Source organism: Aythya ferina (assembly GCF_964211825.1).
Source record: "Aythya ferina genome assembly, chromosome: 1".
NCBI lineage: Eukaryota > Metazoa > Chordata > Aves > Anseriformes > Anatidae > Aythya > Aythya ferina.
Window position 1 is genome coordinate 168,987,401 of NC_140296.1, and position 18,305 is coordinate 169,005,705.

At 42.3% G+C, this 18,305-nt stretch overlaps 1 protein-coding gene across 3 annotated transcripts in view; it reads left to right on the top strand.

Moving 5' to 3' along the window:
* PTPRB (protein tyrosine phosphatase receptor type B) overlaps window positions 1–17,634 on the top strand; it is a 61,585-nt gene extending 43,951 nt beyond the window's left edge. For 2 of the 3 annotated variants that reach the window (XM_084491923.1, XM_084491925.1), the window contains 14 exons: window positions 837–986; window positions 1,901–2,144; window positions 3,306–3,412; window positions 3,957–4,056; window positions 4,968–5,051; window positions 5,165–5,182; window positions 5,285–5,366; window positions 5,855–5,945; window positions 6,790–6,866; window positions 7,680–7,814; window positions 10,280–10,402; window positions 10,631–10,794; window positions 11,274–11,409; window positions 12,972–13,133. In XM_084491923.1, the coding sequence (XP_084348049.1) occupies window positions 837–986; window positions 1,901–2,144; window positions 3,306–3,412; window positions 3,957–4,056; window positions 4,968–5,051; window positions 5,165–5,182; window positions 5,285–5,366; window positions 5,855–5,945; window positions 6,790–6,866; window positions 7,680–7,814; window positions 10,280–10,402; window positions 10,631–10,794; window positions 11,274–11,409; window positions 12,972–13,118 (1,658 nt within the window). In that variant the 3' untranslated portion in view covers window positions 13,119–13,133. Of the gene's footprint in view, window positions 1–836; window positions 987–1,900; window positions 2,145–3,305; window positions 3,413–3,956; window positions 4,057–4,967; window positions 5,052–5,164; window positions 5,183–5,284; window positions 5,367–5,854; window positions 5,946–6,789; window positions 6,867–7,679; window positions 7,815–10,279; window positions 10,403–10,630; window positions 10,795–11,273; window positions 11,410–12,971; window positions 13,134–13,891 lie in introns of those variants that run through there. The other variant, XM_084491924.1, reaches the window with a different exon arrangement.
* Window positions 17,635–18,305: the final 671 nt, after the last annotated feature.

Below are 18,305 nucleotides of genomic sequence, written 5' to 3' on the forward strand. Positions count from 1 at the left end.
TCCCTAAGGCAACACAGCTCTTCCCCCCCAAAAAATGAAGCTTGGTTTTATAGATTGAAGAGATTTAGCTAAACACCATAAAAATGTGATTTTTTTGGTTCTTTTTCCAGTCTGAAACCCTTTGAAGTTAAGCCACCTGCTTACGTATTTGACGTGTTTTCTGTACGTGCAATATAATTTCAGTAGTGCAGATTTTTAAACAGTTCTGCAGTGTAGATCCTTAAAATCCCTACTTCTGCTGCGCTAGTTCTCTGAAGGTTTTTCCCTACGTTCTTTGCTTTCCAGTTTAGTTCTGCAGTGTCACAATTCGAGGTATAGTTTTCTATCATACAAAGAACATTTCCTGTAGAAATCCTGCAATCAGCCTGGGAAATGGCACTTTGTAGTTGAATGCTGTGTCTGACTGGCACAGTGCTCTTCATTTGGAAAGGGAAGCAAACATTTAGATGCTTAAAATAGGCAACTTCCTGTCGTGAGTGTGCTAACTGGCCTCCACAAACCTGATTTACACTTGTATCGTGTTTAGCATCTACAAATTCTAATTTCCTAGATTTAGCAAGACTTTAATGCATTTCCATGTGGCCTTCTGGAGGAATTCCTGCTGAGGAGCTGCCACTGTTATTTTGGTTAACTCATTGCTGGCTTGTTTCATCCTTTGGCAGTTTTGCTGTGGGAGATGAGGACACTTTCTTGATTGCAAAGAGAATAGATTCAGAAACTTGGGTCCAGTCAGCTGAGCTTTATTAAAATTGCATTTCCTTTGCTAGGTGTAGCTCACAGCAAATACATAGACAATGCTTTTCATTTTTTCCCCCTTATTTTGTTTAATTTTTCAGGTCCTCCTCAGCCACCTCCGGACATACGAGTGAACAAAAAAGAGGTGCTGATTACCAAATCCTCCATCAACTTTACTTTTAACTGCAGCTGGTTTAGTGATACCAATGGAGCTGTGAAGTACTTCACTGTGGTTGTCAGAGAGGCTGATGGTAAGTGTCATGGTTTAATACCGTTCTCTCTGTGGCTTGTACAAGTTACGTGAGCTACACTCCCATCACTGCACAGCAGAGTGACTTCTCATATAGTTGCTGAGTTTCACAGAAGTTTTGGACTTCCTAGCCTGGAATCTTCAGCACTCAGTCTTCTCCTCAGAAGGTCAATAGCAACAGCAGAGCTCAGCCAGAAGCAGCCTTTTCTGCAGTTGGCCTATATGTGACAAAGCAGATGGATGTCTCAACAATTAATATGCTGTTTTTCAGAAGCGGCTTCATTTACTGGCATGCCAGGACCTATTTTATGATCCCTAATAAAATTTCTTAATCCCTCTGTCCATCAGCCTTTAAGTGAAAAAGCAGAGGTAGTATTTCCACTGTCTACTTTGTTGTGCTTGTGCAGACTACAAAACTCTGAGAAAGTCTTTTACATGTTACTGTGAGTTTCCTTTCAGCAGACTCCTGTCGTTTCCTATTGCAGTTTTTCTCTGTATACACTAGACCCTGCTAGTCCGTTTGTGGGATTTTTTTTACTTGCTTTTTGAAATAGCTGGTAGTAGGATCCAGGATTTCGGACCACAGATTGCCACCACCAGCACAGGAAAAAATGTCATAGCACTGAATTTAAGCTGTGCATACCTGTTACAGTTTTGTGACTGGAAATGTTACAGCCAGCTATTCTGAGGTCTTCTGAGGAAATCTATTTGAAGTTCCCCAGAAAAGTAGTACCAGCATTGATCCTAGAAACAAGGTACCCAAGATACTCACTGGACAGCCAGTGCAGCCCTCCAAGGAATGCTGGAAAGCTGGATAATAAAAATGTTGTCTGTCAACACTTTGAGCTTATACTGCTGCATCACATTAGTGGCTGTGATATGTACATCTTCTCTCTTTCTCCACATGTGATGTAGGTAGTGAAGGAGCAAAGCCTGATGAGCAGCACCCATTGCCTTCCTACCTGGAGTACAAACACAACGACTCTATACGCATCTACCAGACAAATTATTTTGCCAGTAGGTGTGCTGAAAACCCTGACAGCGACTATAAAAGCTTTGACATCAAGCTTGGAGGAGAAATGGAAAATCTGGGAGGAAAGTGTGATCCAGATCAGCAAAAATTCTGCGATGGACCCCTAAAGCCTCGGACTGCATATAGGTCAGATTTATGTTGGTAACTGTGCTCTGTCACGTTAGTAGGCATGGTGCTATCTGAATGCCTGATACACTTGAGCCTCTGCAGGTTGTGCATTACACAACTGTGTTGTGTAATGTTCTTTCTGTTTCACTTCACAGTTTATAAAACCTTTATCTATGCCCAATTCCATAGGTATAAACCATTCTTTCATTAGCATGGGAATGATACAGGTAATTATGCATAGTGAGTAGGTTTATTTATTTCCTTTTGATGTGAGCTTTCCTGTAGTTACTAAATCTTTCTTTAGAAAGACTTAAGACTGTCATCTAAGTCAGAAGAGTATTTAGGAGAAGAAGGCAGGGATGACACACTGAATTTGTGTGGCACTACTACCCATACCAGTCCTTTTGAGCAAGTTAAAAAAACCTAGAGGTTATTCTAACCCATGGCACAGTTCAGAGACTCCAGAGCAAGGCCTGAGTCAGCTGTAGGATGTAGAAGAGCACTGCTGCCGAGACCAGGCTCAGCAGTTAAACAGGCTGTGAGACCAAATGGGAGCTCCAGTGCAGCTCAGTCACACCTTTCATGCTGGCAAACACTTTGCAAAGAGGTCTGCAAGATGCTCACCAGACAGCCACACGGACAGAAGGCACATGCCAGGCAGTGGACATTGGGCCTGTCAGCTTCTTCATAGTCATTAAGACATTGCTGTGGAGACCGTACCACTCTCTGCTCTCATTAGGGCACATTTCCTAAAAATTCAGTTTGGGAAATACCAACGTTACCAGGAGAACCAAAAGGATTGTAACATTTCTCCATTAGCACGGCCCAGCCCCCACCACCTGAAGGGAAAACATCTCCCCACTGAGAAGCATTTCTGAGTCCTCTCACCACCACAGCTTCTGCTGACCCTTCGAACTCTGTCAGGCTGCATGTGCCAGCAGCAAGGGCCCCATCCATCACCTCAAAGGGTACCTCTGAGCCTTCCATCTGTGTTAGCGGGATTGGGATTCACCTCTCCCAGCTGCTGTACTTAAGCACTTGCATTAAGAGCTGTCTGTGGTCGATGGACAGGTTTTAGTGTTCCCTAAGAGGCAAGTTCTTATCCGAATCTTTTATTTTTCCACTGTTGGTTCTGAACATCCGATAAGCTTTAACTATTAACTGTACTGTTTTATTTAGGATCAGCATACGGGCTTTCACCCAGCTCTTCAGTGAAGACCCAAAGGAACTTCCCAAACCACTCTTTGCAGACACCTTCTTCTCTTTACCAATCACTACAGAAGCAGGTTAGTTTCAGGCTTGTTTTTCATTCACTGTAGCAAGTGATTATATATTGTGCCTCAAAACACTCTGGTATCCAGGACTATTTGCAAGGAGTGGAACAAAACCAGATTGTTGTGCAGTGTCCTTAAGGTTACTTTGAAATGAGTCTGAAGCCATGGCTTATACGTGGCCATTATTTGCCATGGATAAGCCATGAATTTGAAAATTGAGAGGACTGATTGACAGAGCTGCTGACAGTGAAAGAAAGGGTGAGTGCTCCCTGAAAAAAAAAAAAAAAAAAAAAAGCTTTGAAGTACAAGATAAACAAACTCCCATATGATGGGGCTATGTTTTCTTTTATTCTGGTTGGGAGTGCAAAGTTTTACCTAATGTTTAGGAAAAATAAGAACAGAGGCCAATCAAGGCCTGGTTCAGTTACATGTTTTGAATTTCCATGAGTTTAACCGTTTTCTGTAGACAGTAATAACATATCCCCTGAACACTGTTGATTCTTTGGTTCTTCATATCTTTTCTTCCAAATATTTAAATGTGCTGTTTCATTTCCAGAGCCTCTCTTTGGAGTTATCGAAGGTGTGAGTGCTGGCTTGTTTCTGATTGTGATGTTAGTGGCTGTTACTGCTTTGTTTGTCTGCAGACAAAAAGTTGGGTAAGTAGAGTCCTTTAATCAGCCTCTATTATGAGGCTAGGACAAATTAATTTGATAGAAGCAACACAATATATAAAGCATAACTGTAAAATCAGAGTAATGCACTGAACTATTCAACAGTTGAAGTATGTGTCCCCTAGCATCTATGCACTCTAAGTGTAGAACTAATGACTTAAATACTAATAGATGAATAAATTCTGGATAGGAGATTCAACCACCCACTGATGTTAGTAAGAATTGTCACACAGAGGATCCCTGCAACTTCTAGTTTTCAGTAAGAGTCTGAATATTTCTGAAAAACTGGTTTATCTTGCAAACTCAATGTCTTTTGTCAAAAATGAAATGTTTCAAATTATTTTCATTCCTGTTTTAGATGAGTTCTTGAAACTGTTCATTTAGACTTTATTATTTCAGTTCAAAAATTTTCAAGTGTAACATTACCTCGGTGTCCAAAACATTAGTTCAAACTTTACTTCCCCATTTTCTGTTGATGGTAATTTTATATGTCACATTATAGATGAATTTTAAATAGTGAATTTATATTTTTTTTAAAAAGCGAAATACTGTCTCAACTTTGAAAAAAGCTTTATCCATTGAAACCATTTTGCATGACTGAAAGAGATGCAACATTATTCATAGGAAATAGGACGCTCTCCTTAATGATAAGCTGGGAGGAATGAAGTCTTGTTGCCTGTTCACGTTCATGTGCCCAGCATCACTTTTAGCAAACTAAAATGCAAGAAAACTGCCACAGCTAAAAACAGTATCACATGATCAGAGCCATAAATCAAAGCAAACTTTTTAAAATTCTTTTTTTCCAGCTTGCTGCTGTAAGTCATGCTACTGGCAGCTCTGATTGGTGTCGGTCTGTTGTAGTAAAACAAGTGAAAATACCTTCTTTTTTGTTCCAGCAATGGCCACGAGAGACCTACAGCAAGGCTGAGCATTCGCAGGGACAGGCCACTGGCAGTCCATCTGAACTTGGGGCAAAAAGGGTAACATCAAAAGTTTTGTTTCTAAGAGTGCTATTTTAACATGGCATCATGGATGAGCAGCCCCGTTCAGCTTACTGATGAAGTGTTTCTTTTTCTTTTAATACCATTTCTAGGAACCGGAAAACTTGCAGGTAAAAAAATATAATAATACTTTAAAAAGCTTGATAAACCAACTGGATAAATTATGACTGTGATTCATCCTGTGATTTTCTTCCTCCTGTTGAATATTTCAGTCCAATCAAAGTCAGTCACTTTGAAGCACACTTCACCAAACTCCAGGCAGACTCCAACTACCTCCTGTCCAAGGAATATGAGGTGGGAACCAAATCTAGTCAAAACATCTTGCTTTAGGAACATGCGGGCTGCTTGAATCAATGTGTTAATGCATTTGATAGGCCTACATCTGTGTGTCTCACATAAACCAACATAAGTTTGAGAGTTTCACCTGAACTCCACTTGTGCTAATACAGAAACCAGCTCTTCCGTTGGCTTAGCATCTTCTGGTTGGTAGCCTCCGCCTGATGCCTACCTGGCTGAGGTCAGGGGCATTCATCTGTGTGCCACGTGTGTGTGACAAAGCATGGAAAGCATCTGCCAGCCGTGTGCTTGCCTTAAACCACTGTGGCTAGCTATTTAATTTCAGTTTTGTTTTTTTGTTTATTTATTTTTTGTTGTTGTTTGTTTGTTTTGTTTTAAATACACCTTTTCCCTGTTCACAGCCTTTGGGAGCTGAAAAGCACTGTGCTGTCAAATCACATCCTTTAATTATTTTCACCTCATATTTTATTTCTAATTTTTTGCAGGACTTAAAAGATGTGGGTCGAAACCAGACATGTGACATAGCACTTCTGCTAGAGAACAGAGGGAAAAATCGATACAATAATATATTGCCCTGTGAGTTTTACTTTTGGTTGTGTAATATTACATCACGCCAGCTATTTTTCACTTTCTCAGCAAGCCTAGTGGAAAAGAGAGTGCAGCCAGTCCTTTCCCTCCTTTCTGTCAGAGATGAAATACCTTTGCCAGCTCAGGTCCTGGTGCTTGGAGGCAGATGATGTATGGCCCTAAGCACGCAGACCAGTAATTTCATTTCACACTAGAGATGTAGCAACTGGTGTTCAGTCTGGAGAGAAAAAGCTCAAGCTATTATTGGCATTCATTCACTGCTGATAACAAGGATAGTAGAAATAACAGTAGAGTTGTTTACATACTGGTCTCATCCATTCAGTGCTGTCTGACATGGCTTTGTTGACTGTTTCTTTTTCAGAGGACAGAGCAAACCTGCTACACCCTGTAGAGCTAGTGTGGGTCTGCATGGTGGGACGTGTGTGAGGTTGGCTGTGTTCTCTTGGGGCAAAACCCCTCACTGAAAGCTGCCCCCTTTAATCACCTATCGGGCAGCTTTAAAGTTAACAGGTGCTGTGCAACTTCTGGCTTTTTTTTTTTTTTTCTGTGCAGTAAAATTCTGTGCAACAATTCTGTACAACTCGGCAGAGAAATTTTTGGTTATTCACTGCTCCCATCTCACCTGCCCACCTTGTAGCCTTTGGAACACTCCCCAGCCCTCCTGGATGAAAGAAGCAGTACAATCATAAACAGTTTTGCTTCTCTATTAGCCCTCTGTATAACATCCCTGTAATAATCTTGCTGGTCCTTTCACAAATGTACTTTTTTAAATGGGAGAGGGACTGGAAATCAAGACTTAGCCGTAAACCTCTTGTCATCCTTTTCTTCCTAGATGATACATCAAGAGTGAAGCTTTCCAACGTTGATGATGACCCTTGCTCAGACTACATCAATGCAAGCTACATACCAGTAAGTGACTCAAGGATGTTATTTTACAGTCCTCCCTCCAGTGGCAATTTGTCCTTTATCTGAAACTGAATACAAAGCTGGAGGCTTAAGGCTCTCCTCCCCCTTCATTTATGCATTTTAGCTAAAAGTCTGAGAACTCAGTTTGTGGGTGTGCTGAAAGGCTGTGTCTGACTGCCATTAAGTTAGCTGTGAGTGATTTAGCCAGCACTCAAGGACACTTTCTTGGATTGCTGTAGTTATGTAAGATCGCAGGTCTAATTGGCCAAGGACACATTTTCAAAGGTCACTGATTTTATGCACTGTCCACAGCAAGTGTAGCTATCACTGCAGGTGGCATCCATATTGTGAAGCTGTAGCTCATCCTGACAGTGTTGGCATCTTGCAGGATGGGGAAGCTGGCCGAGATTACAGTAATGCCCTTTGCCAGAGAGCTGTGATTGATAATAGCAGTGCCTTTAACAATATAAATTTCAAGCCAGCACTCAGCTAATTTATTAAAAACAGTAAAAGTAGAACAAAAGCTCGTAGTAGTTCCAAATTGCTTGAGACCGTGCTGTACACAATAGAACAATTAAAAACTTTGACAGTCACAAAAGGAAGAGTATTTAGATACACTGCTGCAGTCTCTTCCTCTCTGAGCTCCCACCAGCCTTCTGCTTCAAAGTCCAAGGGAACACTTCAGCTTTCAAAACCGTTGTCCCAGCAAGGGCACCATTGCTGCAGAGCCCTGGCTGTAACCCCGTGGCTTGTTCAGTTGTTAGAAGATCATTTTTCTGCCTTTATGGAAACTAATGGAGTTCTCTTTACTTGCAGGGCAACAGTTTCCGCAGAGAATACATTGCAACTCAGGGCCCTTTGCCTGGCACCAAAGATGAGTTCTGGAAGATGGCATGGGAACAAAATGTCCACAATATTGTCATGGTAACCCAGTGTGTTGAGAAGGGCCGGGTGAGCAGTGACTTTTCTTCATTATTAATGACTTTATTATTGTTTTATTGTTTTTTTTATAATGCCATTATTAATGTTTTAACATTTATTAAGTGTTCACGCTTATTATTCGCATCACACTCATGCCAAAGGCCCCACTCAAGGAGATGTATGGTCATACACAGTAAGAGATGAAAGCTGTAATCTAAAGACTGGAGACAGATTGTCTGTGAAGTGAAGGATGCAGTGACCATCCCAAGATCATGCAGCTTGTCAGAGTTAGAGCTAGGAACAGAGCTCAGGGCTTCAGGTCTCCATTCCAGCACTTTGTGCACTAGTACTAATATCATTCCCTTAAGTATTCAGGACAACCACTCACAAAAGAAAGCCAGATTATCACATCTACTAAGTCAAATATAAGCTCTAGAGAGCAAATGTTCATCATTAAATATATGGCATTCTTTTTGATGAATAAGCCCTGATGTAGTAAGCAAAGAGAGCACTCACACACTTAGCAGCATTTCTGAGCACCAGTTTAAGGAGGTTGTTTAGCTGCCTCAGCAATCCACCTCCCCATGGATGACCATATCCTGCACCTTCTGTAAGACAGGGACTAGGTCTGTAAAAAGGTTCGACTAACTTGAAGTAGTGTTCATCTAGTGGACATATGGGGATATTTCCTTTTAGATTATCATTTTTCCCTGCAATGGAGAAAGCAGATGCAAGCAGGCAGCAAGCCATCTCTTCCTGCACCTCACTGGCTCAGGGTGGGACCCCGCTGTCATGTCTCAGCAAGAGGCAGGGGAGCATACATCAGAGGCCTAGTTCTCATCTGTGCAGAGCTTTGAGAAGAGCGAGCACAGAAACATTGTGATATCAGTGAAATGCTTCCCATTCCACCCACCACAAACATCTATGATGAGAACTCTCACTTCCAGCCCCATCCAAGTCCCTTCCCATCCCAGCCCCTGTTTATTGAGCTGAAAGGGCAGGAGGTGGCATCTCTCCCTGAATTCAGCTGCTGTTAGTACTGCCTTTCTTGACCTTGTGAGGAACTTTGATTTCCCAGATGTCTGCAGGAAATACAATGCAGCAGAGAGGAAACAGTCTCGGAGATTCCTGGGGTGCCTGGAGGAAAACTTTCTGATGCAAGTGGTGAGGGAGCCAGGTGCCCCACTTGACCCGTTGTTTGCAAACAGGGAAGCACGTCTGGGTGATGCGATGGCTGGAGGCTGCCCGGGGCACAGAGATTATGAAATGATAGAGTTTTTGATCCTTGGTGAAGTAAGGAATGTGGTTAGTTGAACTGCTACCTTGGATTTCCAGAGGGCAGACTTTGGCCTATTGAGAGACCTGGTTGATAGAGCCCCCTGAGAGGTGGTGGTTTTGAACTGTAAAGCCTGCACCTTCTTCAAGAACAAAATCTTAAAAGGTGCTGCAGCAGGCGGTCCTAATGCACCAAAAGGCGAGCTGGCAGGGGAGATCAGCCTGGCTGAAACACGAGCTGAGTGAGTGAGTGCACCTCAGTAAGTTTGCAGATGGCACCAAGTTGGGCAGGAATGTCACTCTTCTTGAGGGTTAGAAGGATTTGCAGACAGATCTGGACAGACTGGGCCAATGGGACAGACCCAACTGTGTGGCATTCAGCAAGGGTAGGAGCTGGGTGCTGCACTTGCATCATAACAGCCCCACGCAGTGCTACAGGCTTGAGGAAAAGTGGCTGGAAAGTTGCCCATCAGAAAAGGACCTGGGGTGCTGGTCAGCAGGCAGCAGAACATGGTCCACCAGCGTGCCCATGTGGCCAAGAAGGCCAGCAGCATCCTGGTCTGCATCAGAAATAGTGTGGCCAGCAGGACTAGGGAAGTAACTGGTCCATCAAACACTGTGTTCAGTTTTGGGCTCCTCAGTACAAGAGGAACATTGAGTTACGTGAGCATGTGCAGGTGAGAACAGTGAAGCTGTTGAAGGGACTAGAAAACAAGAGTGATGAGGAGCAGGTGATGAAATTGGCTGATAAAGCTGTTCATTCTGGAGAATAGGAGGCTGAAGGGAGACCTCATCGCTGTATGCAACTACCTGAAAGACGGTTGCAGCAAAGACAATGTCAGTCTCTTTTTTCATTGAGTGATAGGATGCAAGGAAACTGTCTCACGTTGTGCCAGGGAGGTTTAGATTGGACATTAGGAAAAATTCTTCGTGGAGAGAGTAGTCAAGCATTGGAACGGGCTGCCCAGGAAGTGGTGGAGTCCCCACCCCTGGAGGTATTTAAGAGACGTGGATGTGGCACTGTGGAGCATGGTTTAGTGTTGGGACTCAGTAGGTCAGGACTTGATGATCTTGAAGGTGTTTTCCAACCTAGATGATTCTGTGATTCTTCCTTCATCCTTAGGCACAGGAGGGCTGAAGTCTGCTCCTGCTGGTTCTGCGTGGAGGCACGGTTTCCAGCTGTCACTGACATGAATCAATCTTCTTCTGTGTCCCTGCAGGTGAAGTGTGATCACTACTGGCCCCTCGACCAGGATTCCTTGTACTATGGAGACCTAATCGTTGAGATGCTGTCTGAATCAGTGCTCCCAGAATGGACAATACGAGAGTTTAAAATCTGCAGTGTAAGTTTGCATTCATCTTTTTTTGGGGGTGGGAAGGGGGAACAGCAGGAATAATTGGCTATTGGGTTAAAAATAACTGCAAGGCTAAATCAGGAAGGTTTATTTTTCTGTAGCAGAGTTGCATCATGCCCAGCTCGTCTTTGGTGGTAGCTGTAGGATTCTGAAGGTCCATGGTGTGTGTGTCCTCCTCTCTTGGCTGTTCTGACCCCCACTTTTGTACCCCAACAGGAAGAGCAGCTCGACTCGACGAGGCTCATTCGTCACTTCCACTACACTGTGTGGCCAGATCACGGTGTGCCAGAGACCACCCAGTCCCTGATCCAGTTTGTCAGAACTGTGAGGGATTATATCAACAGGACCCCAGACACAGGACCGACTATTGTGCACTGCAGGTATGCACAGCAGCCAGAAATCAGCAGCACAGAGCCTTTGTGCCTGCCATGGGGAAGATCCCAAGTATTCCTACCCGTTAGGATATGGGCAGCCACAGAGGGATGACCAATAGACTCAAGTCCCCAGATGCGTCAGAGCAGCATTCCCAAGGCACATGCACTCACAACTGTGCCCTGGAGATGTCCCAAAAATGATTCTCAGGGCACTACTGTGTCTTTGTGGGACCAATGGAGAGCACTTCAGAGTGTCAGCAGCTGCCATTGCTCAAATGTTTTTGTGTTCTTAAATTGCCTTTGTGCTGCTGGTTGTGGCCCAACATCTGGATCACAAAGGAACATTCCGAAAAGTAAATATATACCAAGGGATGAGTTTGGCTACATATGGATCTGACAGATCCATCGTTTACCCCCTTCTGACTGAGATCTCTCTCCTCCATCCCCATCTCCTTTGAAATCTCTGGGATTGTTTTCTTTTTCAGTGCTGGTGTTGGCAGGACTGGCACATTCATTGCACTGGACCGAATTCTGCAGCAACTGGACTCAAAGGACACTGTTGACATTTATGCAGCAGTGCACGATCTAAGGCTTCACCGGGTTCACATGGTTCAGACAGAGGTAAGTTTTGGGTAGCCTGCAATATACAGCAACACCAGCTGCAGTATATAATCAACAGTCTCTCATCTTCAAGCACAGCACAGTTACTCCACTGTGAAATACTAGTTAATTCCTACTGATACTAGTTAATTAATACTACTATAATTCTAAAACTCTAAGCACAGTGACCTTGTAGTGTTCAGGATTTCTTTCTGTGCTTTTAAAACTGCAGGAAAATCACTTTAAGTTAATAGCAGCTAAACACTTAGGAGCTGATGTAATGAAGGAGAGTTGTTGAGGCAGTCTGCATTTTGCCTGGGAACTGTTAATAGAGGACTCAGAATGTTTGATGGGTCTGCCTGTATTAGCTTGATGCTAATGGAGCTCTTTGTTGCAATTTGGAAACAAAAATATCCCTGGCTGAGCTTCTTAGCAGAAGTCACACGAGTATAAAGAAAGGTGCCATTGGGAATGTAAGAGAGATTTCCCAGAACTGTCTTAATTACAGGACGCCTCCTCTTTTAAGGGAGACAGGTTCTCAGCCTGATCAGGGCATCCTCAGAGAGGAATACATTTCACCTTCCACATGTTCCCACCATCCATAGTCAACAAAGGCAGGCAGCAGGCATCCTCCCTTTCCTACTGCCAGAGCACTGAGAAAAATGCACAGAGCAATAGCTGAATTTATTATGGAAAACAGATAGATAGAAAATGTGGGGGGAATAAACACATGCTTATTGAAGTAATTTTATCTTTGACATGAAGTAATATTAAAAAAATACATCTTGATATAAAAGATTCTCAGCCTAATTTGGGAGTACCCTGCTACACTAATCGCAAAGCAGTAACAACCCATTTAATAAACCCTGAAGGGTGGCAAAGCATGGGGATTTAACAATCTGTTCTGTAATGGTAGTTGATAGTCAGTAACAACATGCTGATCATCTCTGCATTGGTTGTGAATGTCATCTTAGCTCCCTTCTAGTGAAACACATTCTAGTGAAACACAGAAAAGATGATCTGTCATTCACTGCATATTCAAAAGCAGTCTTATAACTTGTATTGGACCAAAAAACACAGTTTTTGCCAACAAAATCTAGATCTTGAAAGTTCTAGGAAATGTTGACATATTTTGATAAAATTATGTGGAAAATACATCTTTTCAGAACAAAAAATCAGGAACTTGTCTCTTCCCTGTACATACCAGTTGCTAGTCACACAGGTTATCTAAGCATTCAGAAGTAGTAGCTGTGCAGCGTAGCCTCAAGTCAAATTATGCCTTACAGTTGGTAAAGCTTTCAGTCATGACATAAAAAAACATATTATGACAGTCAAAACATATTGACAGTCAAAACATGTTATGTTAGTTTGTGTTTTAATGGTACAGTTTCTAAAAACAGATGATCTCAAAGTTCACTACATTGCCACTGTGAAAAAGAGATTGATTCCAGAAGTACATTTTCACTTTTAGCACTGCTCTTGATTCTGTGGGAGTCAGCCTGTAGTGATTTTTCACAATAAAGCAAATGAAATCATGAAATTTTCCAGAGTGACTTAAAAAGAAAAAAAATAATCTTTTGCAGTGTCAATATGTGTATCTACATCAATGCGTGCGAGATGTGTTAAGAGCCAGAAAACTTCGCAGCGAACAAGAAAATCCCTTGTTTCCAATATACGAAAATGTGAATCCAGAGTATCACAGAGGTAAGTGGAAGTTTATCAAATTATAAAGTATTTCAGATGTAATAGATCACTGACAATGTAATTAAGGGGGCAAATTGCTCTATCCCTTGCCATTGATGTTTGTTCTCTTCTTGGACATTCAGTTCTTCACTGCTCTTTTCTTGTGACTCTTGCAATTTCATCTGCTTCGTAAGGGGCTTGCCAACCATGTTTCAGCAACTTCATTTCCTTCATTAGTAGTATTTATAGCATCTCTCCCTGCTCTTGCCTTATCTTCATGCTCTCCCTGTCTCACACTTCATGATACCTATGTCGTTGGATGAACTGAACCCCTTCCCTAGCCCGATACTGGCCTCCTCCTTTACCTCACAGCTCTTTACACCATCTACTTGTAAGCATACTGAGGCCACTGGCTGGGATCCCTGGTCTCTGTTGTCATCCATGGTGTTCATATTCTGTCCTGAATCACCCCCATTTTCTGTTCTAAGGTGGCCTTTCTGCCTGTCCTACCTGTACGTGTCCAAGGCTGGGCTCTTTCCTCCTCCCACAGCTCTCCATCTTTACAGGCTTTTTTCTTCCTAGCCTATATCCAGTTCCTTGGGCTATTCTTTGGGGAATTTAGAGAATTAGAGAACTCCTGTAGAGAACTGAGAGCTATACCCACTGAAAGCACTGAAAACCCTCAACCCATTTGGGTTCCTGGACTGCCTGTACTTGAGAAAGAGGTGCCAGGAAACTCAGTCTTACTTCAGGCAGAGATGAACATGAAGCCACCTGTGTTGTTTTATTTTTTCCTAATCCCAGTTTTCCTTCTTTTCAGATGCTGTTTATTCAAGGCACTAAGAATGTTACAGACACCTGCATTTGTGACCACATTTGTTAACTAGGGGCTTTGTTTGTTGTTGTTGTTTTTTTTAAATGTATGTATTTCATGCACTAGAAAGGTGCCAGACCTTTCTATTGAGACTGTATTATTTATTGGTCTGGTGTTTTTTTAAAAGATATATAATTTAAGTGTAATAGATGTTAATGTATATAATTGTATTTTGGCATTATGTAAATATGTATTTTTTCTATAATGTTTATATTAATATTAAGCTTCAGATAATACTATTTTTTCTTATCACAGTTTTTATGAACTGTTCTACGTAAACTATTTTAAATTGTATGGCTAACAGGACTGCTGCCTTTTGAGCAGGTTATGTATTGGCATTGAACACACAGGAAAAATCCTACAAGGAAAGCCTCATTTTTTATTTTTTTTAACTAGTTCAGTGTTTGTGAGATGAAATAAGCTACTATTAGGAAAGGGAACAGTAGTCCTGCATAAGAGTTACAATGCTACTTTTCACTTTAACCTTACTGCTTATGATCTGACCAAAATGGATGAAATCCATGCCACCATGACATATCTTTTACAGAACTCATTAACAGCCAAGTAAAACAGGGTCCACCTCACTAGAAGCAACTGTTTCAGTCTAATGTGACATAGTAGAAAAATATCAAACAACACATGCTGCCTTGAAGTCTAGCTGGCCTTTCCCCACACACGTGCTTTGAGGGGAACAGGTCCCATCCTGATTTCTTTACACTGGTTTAAGAGAGCAGAATCAGACCACAGCCTGTGTCTGTGCATTTTTACTTGCATACAATTACAGTAAGAAAAGTTTTCAAGAAAACACCTCATACGCTTATGTTAACAGACCCATGAGGATGTGAAAGCTGTCAGCTTCCATAGCTCATTAAAACAGTGATGTACCATGACAGCACAGGAAGTAGAGGGGTTAGAAACTTACTGAAATAAAGACACACAAAATACATATCCCACAGTTTGCACAACTGGCTTTGGCTTTGAGGTGCTTGCAGCATAGCTGCCTCAGCCCAAGTGCAGGTCTCCTTCGAATGCTGTTTGCTTTCACAGAAGGTAAGCATGGCCCCAGGATGTCCTCCCAGGACTCTTCCACTTAGATATTGCCTGATGTCACCGCTGCAAGGGCAGATGGAATAGAAGAAGGCTCATCATAACCCAGGGGATGTGCTCTCACGATAATTAGCTCCCTGTGCTAATCATCAGATGCTCTCAGAGCATCCTGTGATTAGCAAGAAGTGTAATCCAACAGCACCCACCAGGTATCCTGCCCAGCCAAGCAGTTTAGGAACATCCTCTTTCCTCTCCAAAAGAGGCTTTTCCTTCAAGGAACTGATTTGAACACTCTGCTCAGCTGTTCTTTGTCTTTGAAGAGCATTTTATAAATAAATAGAAAAGAGGCAGTGTGCAGTTCATCTCCTTCACATGTAGGAAGCGTTTGATAGTTCTTTTATCTATTCATTCCTTCTTTGCTTAGAAAACCCTTAGCCTGCTTCTGAAGACAAGTGCCTAGATTCCACTTCTATTTTGGAGAGAAATCAATATTTCTGAAGGCCTCCAGAGAACCAGCCAACGCATCCAAGTGCCTTAGTTAGAAACTGCAGTGACTCTGGGAGAAGATTACCGTGACTTCACCATGGAAGTGTGACTTCACCATTGGAGCCACACTCTCCCTGTGTGACGATGGGTGAAGAAGTCTGCAAGGTTTCTCTGTCAGAGTTTTCTTAAATCATTTTAAAACAGAACCAGAAGACTGTTCACATCCATGTCACTCTGGTTCTCCTGCAGAGAAAGAAACAGCCCGATAGTGCCTTTTCCTTATTCCAGCTGGAGTCTCATCCTTTCTTGTCCAAATGCCCTCAGCTGCCTCAGAAGCAACCTTTCATATCAGCTTTCACATCTGCTCAGAACACGTAGGCTCAGATAAGCTTGTAGGTATCTGTATGAAAATGCTGCTTCTTCCTCCTGTACGCCCCTATTGGCCCCCACACAAACCTGATTCACCGCCCTTAGTGGGATCTGAAGAAGGGACCAACATTGCAGCAGAAGCCACCTTCACAGAGGGAAGTGTTGGCAAAAGCACAAGGAGGGGCGCAAATTTTCTGCAGGCCTCTTCTCTGTTTCCTGTGCTGCAGAGACTCCAGGTTAGCAGGCAAGGACAAACAGGCATGGCAGCAGTAGATTGATCATTGGGTCTGCTAATAACAGCTGAACTTAGGGCATGATGGAAATTGCTTTTGTGCTACGTGTGCTGCATTTAGCCCTTTCTTTCTGCGGCAGTGGCTGCAGAATGAAGCTCATGTTCGTTACCAGCCGTACAACAGCACCGTGAGGTTGTACCACGTGTGCTCTGTAAATGAGCTCAGGCGATGTATTGCTGGGTCATTCTGTACGCTGAGGGAAATGGAACTCGCTCAATAACGCACGATTGGATGGCAGCAGTCTGATTGCATACTACTATATATGTACGTTGTTCGTGGTTTGCAGACGGGCACATCATTCAGCTCTTTATTTCAGTGTTGTTTCTCAGCTCCCTTCTCAGAGGGAACTCTGTAGGGAGCACCTACAGAGCTCACAAATCTACACCCAAAGTGACGGTGTCACAGCAAACACCTTTTCTCTCAGCTCATAATGGACACAGTGCGTAAGCCTCTTCCTCCTCATCACTTACTAACATGACAGATGACCTTAAGCACTCTGGCACAGTGCTCTTGAACAGCTTCACATCTCTGCCTAGTTAGGTCATGCAAGAAACTGTACATACACTGCATTGCTCTGGTTCTGCTTTCTGGCCAATTCTGGTCCTATGAAACCAGTGTAAATCCACTGAGAATAAGTATAAAGTATCTATGTAGCATTTTTTTTAATGTAAGACACTTACTTACCAGTTTAATTAATTATATTTACTGTGCCTCTAAGCTAAACAACAGGATCAAAGGGAAATTATTAATATAACAAGAATGGACTTGAAGAAGCCGGTGTGCTGAACAAAGATGGCTCTGAAGGAAGGAGACATCCTCTGCTGAAGAGGGTGCTTCTCTTGTGAATGTCCACGAATGATGTTCAGACTTCCCTTCTTGATGTTTCCAAATAATAATGTTATAAAGCAAGGCTAGTGTTATTGCTGATCCATAAGCTAAGATTTGCACACTTGGAGCCCAGTCCTGTGAATAACCACATTGTCCACAAAGCTACCTGAATACCTTACTGAAAGTCAACTGGAATGTTTGTCTGAGAAATACCATGCAACTTGTGAAGCACTTGCAGGGTTGGGCTTTTAGGTTAATTCAAATTTTTGTATTGAAAGTTATTTAATAATGAAAAAAATATAATTAATGTTTTTAATCCGTGCAATACAATTACAAGATCCACTACCGATCATAGAAAAGAAGTAGATTTTGCATAGCTGGAGTTGATAAATGATATTTTTTGTTACTAATGGAACACAAAAGTGGGTGAGAAATAGGCATACTGTGAAGATGTCATAAAAGTGCAACTTTATACATTTTTCTCTGCTGCTATAGTTATTTATACAGCTTATATACTTGCCTAAAATTGCCAGAAATATTATTTTATGCCATGATATACTATGAATTTTCTTTCAGTTGTAGAACAGAGAAAAGAATATGTGTGAGCTTTATGTTTATATTATGTATTGTATACGGTTATCCGTGCTTTAACTTAGAAAGCAGAAAGTCAAATACTGAACAGATCGGAGTACATGAGCACTTAGCTGTGCTCATCAGCCTGGGAGATAATATGTGGGCTAAAGGAATGAGCAAATAACCATCTAATCACTGTATTAGCATCTCCTCCCAGGGTCACAGATCAGAGAAACACGTCTGACATTCAGAGATGCAGCCTACAGCAGTTACAGCTTCGATACCAGGGAGCGGCATGTTGGGTGCTTAGGTTTATTCAGATTTCATACAGGTTTTTTTTTAAACAAAATACATTATGAAATGACAACCCCACCCCTCACGGTCCTGTCACAAATGTGTGGGCTCTGGAGGCTGCAACTTTGAATGAAAGGTGAGTGTGCACCACTGCATGTAGGCAGCTGGCTTTGGACCCTGTGCCCTTCACTGTCCCTCCCAAGCTGACAAAGTCAAACTCCTGACCTGTTGGTATGGCTAAAGCAAAGAGGTCTGTTACCAGTGACCCCACAGATCAATAGCAAGTTCAGACTGGGATATGTTTTGTAAGACTGGCAGGAAATACTGGAGACTAGGGTCTCGCTAAATTTAGCAAATACTGTGGAATTTGGGCACAGACAGTGTCAATGATGCTGGTAGATTGATATACATGACTTGGTTGTTTCTTGGTTTATTTGAAAGCTAAAGAAATACTATAAGTAATGTCAAGT